The sequence below is a fragment of the Atta colombica genome, unplaced genomic scaffold (assembly GCF_001594045.1).
Source record: "Atta colombica isolate Treedump-2 unplaced genomic scaffold, Acol1.0 scaffold27, whole genome shotgun sequence".
NCBI lineage: Eukaryota > Metazoa > Arthropoda > Insecta > Hymenoptera > Formicidae > Atta > Atta colombica.
Window position 1 is genome coordinate 3,927,317 of NW_017259370.1, and position 7,571 is coordinate 3,934,887.

Sequence of the window (7,571 nt, forward strand, 5' to 3'; positions counted from 1 at the left end):
TCTCGTTTGATGTTTTCCTATACGGCTATACTTTTCTATAATAGCAATTTCGTTTTTATTTTTTATTTTGTTACAAACATGCTGAAATTGTTCTAATGAAACTCTCATCTATTATATCAATAATGTTTTATGCAGTTATAAAATATTTTTAAAATGTCATATTTGAAGATTTATTTATCACGAATATTTGTCTGGAAACTATATAATAAATATTTAACTTACAGTATTGGCATTAATCCAAAACGAATTATATTTAATCGCACAGCAAATAAAGAAAAATGCGGAAGACAGAACATTCATAATGAGATCTGCAGTGCATTTTGAAGTTAAAAACGTTGTAAACTGTAAATTAATTCTGTCGAAAATTTCATATTAAAAGAACAATTCCTTAGTGTGATTAATAAGTTTCGAATTCTAGTCTGTTATTTATTGTTTCATCGTATGAAAAATGACTTATTATCACCTGAAATATAATAAAAGTTGTTAAAATAGTAAAAAGTATGATAAACTGAATTTGAGCAAATTTCGATCTCTGGTGAGGCCATAAACCAATCACGAGCAAAAGATATCTATTGAGCCTGAAGTATTTCGTCTCAAGGAAAATCATCTTTGTAAACTGATGTACATTTGATTGTGAAAAATAAGAAATTGCCTATTCTCTTTTTCCGATTCTATTAAACTAACAATTGGTTGAAAATATTTCAATTTTTCTTTTTTCATAAATTGTAACTTCAATTGCTTAATATGCTAGTATGCAAAGCGAAACGCAATAAATGCAATGTCACGCGATTAAAATACTTATAATTAATCACTATTTTATAAGAAAAACATGATTAAACGATCGATTTAATTACATTGGAAGAACTTTAACAGATGTTTATATCTCATGGAATAACATTCACACAGAGAAACTCGATAGATGGTCGCGCAAGCGCACTCATCACTTTTTATTATAATATATTTCATTTTAGTGCGTACACTCGCATGGTACGTTTGATCTTTTATAATAGTGTTGGTCATTAAATTTAATCTTAAGTATTAACAAAATGTTTATTCTTAAAATATTGAAATCTATTAATATCTTATGAATATTTTATGCGTGTGTAACTTTATATTGAAACTATTTATATCGTTTACATATATTTTTGTATAACATTATCCACAGTGGTGGATAATTATAAATAAAAGTTTCTCATAACAATTTATTCGGAAAAAAATTAATTAAATTCACATTTCTAATGGTTTGTGTAACACATTGAAAGTGAATTTATCTTCGTATCAAACCAGAAAAGAGAAAATGTATGTGTACATATATATATATATATATATATATATATATACATACATACATACATACATACATACATACATTATTATATATTATTTATAACACCACTTCTATATGTGTGCGTGCGTTATATGAATGCGCGCGCGCGCGCGCGCGTGTGTGTGTGTGTTTGTGTGTATGTATAGAATGCAATATTCCTTTTGAAGATCTGTTTTGAATCTCTTATGAAATGCAAAATATTGACGTATGCCAAGTTATTATACCCGTAGTTCAAAAATTGTCTTTCGTTAAGAAATCAAAGATCTGTTAACAGTTTAAAACGGAATATTTTTGAAAATGAAATAAATTTATTAGATACTGTCAGTAGTATTATCACTTATTACATGTCAACTTAATACTTCCGCATCATAGAAATTCCATCATACATTTAGTTAATATTAACATTTTGCTTTTAATAGTGTACATTTATTGAAATGATCCTTTTTATTTTTGTTTTTTATATAAGCGAATCGAAATATAAATTAGCAAAGTTTTTTCATGAGGCTCTGGATGTTCCAAAGAGGAAAAAGAAACGAATTTATTTGCATTTTTCACATATAAAGAAATAAAGGCACAGATTTTGCAGAAAATATAATATCTAAATGAATCGACATAATTTTTTGGTGGAAGTATAACATTATACGATTCCCGATATTAGCAATAACTAGACAGTATCTCGCTATTCTTGAAACTCAAGTTTTAAGCGAACGATTGTTTTTTGTAACATTGTTGCAGCCATACGATATAAATACCGAAGTAATAATGATGTAAAAAGTTATATAGTAGTAATATCAAAAATCGTCGAAAAGTTATACTTTGTACACTTCAATTTAAAATAAAATTTTTCACAAACTGATTTTCTTCTTTATGAATTCTTGCATTTAATTACATGATATATATATGGGAACATTTCTAAACTTAAAAATTTAGGAGCGTCAGAAAAATATTGTTCTGAATTAAATATCAGGTTCGAATAGAGTTTCGGGTCCCGATCAAAAAATTTTTCCTGAAATTCGATACCCACACATTCCTAATAAATATACATGTATACATAATACAATTTAAAATCTTGCACATTATATAGAATATATTAACTTGGAAAATAACATTACTTATCTGAATTCCAAACAAGCTTATCCGAATTCGAACAAGATTTGATTGATAATATGAACATAAACCAAGAACGAGTAAGAGAATCCGATTGAGATGAAAATATTTAGACTGGATATAGATCCTCATTTTACGATGAAAGAAGACAAAAACTTGATTGCTAAAATCATTGATAATTTGCATATTCTCCCGTTTGACTGAATATTTTATAACATCCATTTTCTTGTAAATTGCATTGTAAATTATCTAATATAATTTAAAATAGCGAAAAATAATTCTGTAATCAAAACTTACACAGTTGGAAAAACGTTTTGAATTTATCATAAATTGCGTGTCCCAAACGATCCACTAAAATTTTTGACTAATTTTACACAAGATGAATATGTTACAAAGTAACACAAATATTTTGTAAGAGATTAAATACAAAGATAGATAACATTGACACAGTTTGTAAACAAACCATGAAAGCATATTTTTTCAGAAAATTAACATCTATGATATGTTCAATTAACATGGATTTTACTCATTTGGCTTAGAATTTACGTTTTAAAATAATATTACTTTTATGTTACTTGTTCATTTACTCATAAATTATGTCATTTTATCACTAAAAAACATTGAATATGAATATCACAAAAATCTTTAAATAGTATAATCACATTATGCTAAATTAACATTATGCTAAATTAACACGAATGTGTTAAAAAATTCAAGGAATGCTTTCAAACATTAGTAATTTTATAGCGCTACTCAAGGAAACTACTTTAAAAGAAAAGTTCAAGGTTTTTATGTGACCTTTTATATTAATACAACATGTAACATATATAAATAATTATTTTTCTCATACAATTTCTATTTTTTTATTATAATACTAAACGAATTTTTGATTGTAAATAGTACAATAATAATACAAAAAGAAAATGTTGTTAAGTAAATTTGATTTTAAAAGTCATAAATATCATATTGTAAACTGTAAAAAATAATTTTATATATCGTATTAAATTAAAATTAATATTTCTTTCATTTAGTGAGAAAATTCTTGAAGATTATCAGCTTTTTCTAAATATATATTGTACAATAAATGTAGGTATAAAATCAAAGGAAAACTTGATATGATTTCAAATTAAACGTTTTTTTAATTTTTATTACAATATATATTATTATAATATTATATTTTTAATGATACTAACATTGAATTGTTATAAATAAAAAGATTACAATAACATGAAAAATCTATTGCCCTTTCTGATAGATCTCGTTGTATTATTCAATTTGCTACAAATTGTAACTTAATATTTTATTTATTATGCGAGTCACTGAATTATTTAATTATAGTTAAAAATATAAACGTGCTCAAAATACAATAAGATACTTTTTTATGTAAACTTTAAATCGAATTGCTTATTTTAATTTAAATGCAATGCAGGAGGAAATATTATTGTGGGATAAAAAAAACACATGATGGTATTCATTTTTGTGGAAAAAGTATATGGTTAAGTGGTTGATTTGATTATAGCAATAATGCTCCTAACAGATATTTATTTTCCATAAAGAAATACATATTTCATTTGAGGGAATCATATGATACTAGACTTCGCAGATGCGATATGACCCCTTCTAACACATATATTTCAATGTTGTTACTTATTAATATAAATTTTAAATTTTATATTCTTTTATATAAATATTTTATAATATGTTGATTTTTTATCTAAATAATAATTTTTATCTTTTTCGAATCGAAACGAAACTTACAGGAAACGACACCTCAAAATCAAGGGTTAAACAATTTTGATCAAATTAGTTTACATTTTTCTTCCTTTTCTTCTTTTTCTCCTCTTTTATTTTCTTAAATTTTTTTCACTTTTATACGTACCTATCTTAATTATTTTGCAATTATTATTTCGTACTTGTAGAATAGAGAACAGTGAAGTAAGATATTGAAGTACCCATCAACTGTAATGAAAATATCTTCTTTTGTTTCAATCTGTAAGAAGCTATATTGAAATTGTGTGGAGAATGTCTGTTAAAATAATCTCCATTGTATTTTCTGAACATTTTTTTTACGGGTAATGACACTGATCCTAGTAATATGATTTAAGAACTGTCATCTATGTTTTGTCTTTGAGCCTGTTTACGAATGACATTCAAAACTGATTTTGTTCGGTATCTGATCTGAGTTTTTGTACAATTTACTTAAAGTTATTAATATAAGATGGTAATTGAATCTTACTGTACTACAGTGTGATAATTGATATTTAAATTCTTTTCGTGTCTAACATAAAAAATTAACTAAATATTTGTAAGTTATATTGCTATTGGCAAATTTGTAAAAATAGAGAGAGTTGGATAAATCGTTCTTTTCGCTGGTCGTTATATTGTACCGTATGATTTTCGCAAACTCTCATAATCTCCTCGCGGCTCGTACTCATTGTTAGATTACGTTTGATAAACATCGGTCGCGAAGAATTATTATTAAAAGACTTATAACGCAAAAACTCTGAAGAATATAAGGATTGCGAAGATTAAAGTTTTAATATATCTACTGATTTTTGTAATTATTTAAAAGAACTACCATTTCCGATTAGTGCTATGTGCTAAAATTAGCTCATTTGACACGTTTTTGCATAAAATAAAAAAATCTGACAGAAAAAAGTTCTGCGAAACCAGATATTAAGCGTTAAAGTTAACGACTATAGGAATCGAAGTTAGGAAATCTATCACAGTTGCGAAACACTGCGATAAAATACGTGCTGCGGTCACATCTTCATGATCTACATACTCTACGCTACATGTGCATACGTTTTACAAACTTTTACAGCGATATATTAACGTATATTTGTTTATTAATATTAGAATCTCTCTTTCATTGTTCAGGAGTTTACAATTTTCCGCGAAGCGCGGTTCCACATAGATTTCTAAGTTTGCACGCAAAGCGAGATTTAATTAAAAAAAAATCCATTTTTTCGGATTAATCCATCAATATATTTTCAAATAAGGAAAGTTGATTTATTGTATAATATGTATAATATTCTTGAGTGCATACACCAAATGATACTATATAATAATATATAATACCAATTTAAGTTTTCTCTGTTCTTTATTTTTTTAAATCAGCTAATTTACATTTCAGTATCAACTTATTTTAATAGAGCTACTTTTGATTATCTAAATAATTCTAAAGTAGTCAAAATGTTGAATGACTGTGAATGTTATTATTTTCCATTAAATAATATTTGCAGGGGATAAAAAGTTTGTATATGTTTCTTACCGTAGCAGCACTTTCCATAGACGCAACGAATATTCCACCGAGGATCAAATGAAAAGTCTTTGTCCCCTTTTGCAGTAGAAATAATATCATTTTCTGTATGTATAACGGAGCCATATACCATTCAACATTATAGCTATAAAAATAAATTGTGATAAATTAATGTAAAACCTAACATGAAAAAATAAAAATATTTGTTATAAATTGTTATATTATATTCGTTCAGTAATAGTATTATTTTTGAATACTTTTGATAACACAGCATTTAATTACAAGAATTTATAAATCAATTACTTATGTACAAATGAATGATGCAAATGTCTCTTACATTGTAGCAAATACGTATTCATTATGATCTGTTATATCTTGCGCGGTATAATTGGACAAAAATATGTATATGTAGAGGACACTTATGCATATAAGTTGTAATAAAAGTAGCTCTGTGCTATTGTATGTTACGATCTAAAAAATATAAAACATATGTGTATTTTAACTTTTTACAAGCAAGAAACTTTGTAATTTTTCTGTAATTTCTTAGGACAAATTATACAGTTTGCATTACATAATAAATTATTTCCTTTATTGGTTGCACATATTAGAAAACTGTATTATTTTTGTACCATACGAATATGCGAATAATGTATATAGCTTATGATTACAAAAAAAGTGAACAAAAAATAATCATGAGTTTTTGAATGATTTTATTTTTAAAGAAAATTATTTTTCCGTACTGTTCTAATTAATGATTTTTTTATTTAACCTCAATATTACGAAAACTGTATCTTTCATGGAAAGATAGGCTTATTAACAAAAAATAAAACTTACTTGAACAAGAGTGCTGGTTAAGCAAATCATACTAGCCGCTATTAAACAGAAGAAAGATCTTTCAAAACTCTTTATAAAGACTTGAGAAAACCTTCAGAAATAAAACAAAAATCAGTAGAGTACTTTATACAGATATTGCAGAATGTGTACTGACTCTATAGCTTTGCGATGAATGTCTATTGCACATATTATTCTTTTATAAATTGTAACCATTTTTTCTTCATTAACATCTTGTTGCATATTAATTGCCATTGCCTTCTTAATACGGAAACTATATGAATACATATTTTTTTCTGTAAGTACTTCATCTTTTTATATATCATTGAAAATAAACAAACAATAAATTTTATTTAGAAGATGTATAATTGTACTGAATTTTACCTTGCAATGCTAAACATTCCACAAATATGTTTGAGATACGCTATCAACATCGTGCCTGTTGCTACCATTGCAGTTGCCCCTATACACGTGGCGGCGTTTGTATGCAAAAGAATTAAGTAGGAAAAGTTTTCTTGATCAACAAAATATTCTGTTGCAATATAAATCGCTGCAGAGCGTGAACTGTTTATAGCCAGAATTACATCAAATATGCGAGGCCAGATTGACAAGAAAAGATAAATAGACATACCACATGCGGCGAATACTAACATTGAAATAAAAAGTACATGATATATATATATATGTATAAATATCAAGAATTTATTTAAGTAAAATTTATTTAAGTTTTATAAATTTTTCACTCTTATTAATAATTCATTAAAATGTAAGCATATATATACTTACTCATAATTGTTCTCGTTTGATGTTTTCCTATACGGCCATATTTTTCTATAATAGCAATTTCGTTTTTATTTTTTAATTGATTGCAAACATGCTGAAGTTGTTCTAGTGAAACTTTCAGCTATAACATCAATAATATTTTCTGTAGTTTTTTTTGTATAAAATATTTAAATAGATGTCGTTTTTCGTATAAAATATTTAAATAGATGTCACGTTTGATTTATTTATCACAAATATTTGTCTGGAAACTATATAATAAAT

General features: G+C 25.9%; 1 protein-coding gene across 1 annotated transcript; it reads right to left on the bottom strand.

Moving 5' to 3' along the window:
* Positions 1-4,336: 4,336 nt before the first annotated feature.
* Positions 4,337-6,979, bottom strand: LOC108689480. Its single transcript, XM_018196243.1, has 6 exons — positions 6,912-6,979; positions 6,685-6,801; positions 6,531-6,621; positions 6,034-6,167; positions 5,709-5,841; positions 4,337-4,393 (listed from the first exon to the last, which is right to left on the bottom strand). Exons 1-6 carry the CDS (start codon positions 6,977-6,979, stop codon positions 4,337-4,339), a joined length of 600 nt encoding a protein of 199 aa, XP_018051732.1.
* Positions 6,980-7,571: the final 592 nt, after the last annotated feature.

What these genes read in the sequence shown, in the direction of transcription:
- LOC108689480 (XM_018196243.1), bottom strand. Translation starts at nt 6,979, where the DNA reads ATGGTAGCAACAGGCACGATGTTGATAGCGTATCTCAAACATATTTGT. An exon ending in GGAATGTTTAGCATTGCAAG is followed by an intron (nt 6,802 to 6,911) that starts GTAAAATTCAGT and finishes GTATTCATATAG; the next exon opens with TTTCCGTATTAAGAAGGCAA. An exon ending in CTATGGAAAGTGCTGCTACG is followed by an intron (nt 4,394 to 5,708) that starts GTAAGAAACATA and finishes TTTTCATTACAG; the next exon opens with TTGATGGGTACTTCAATATC.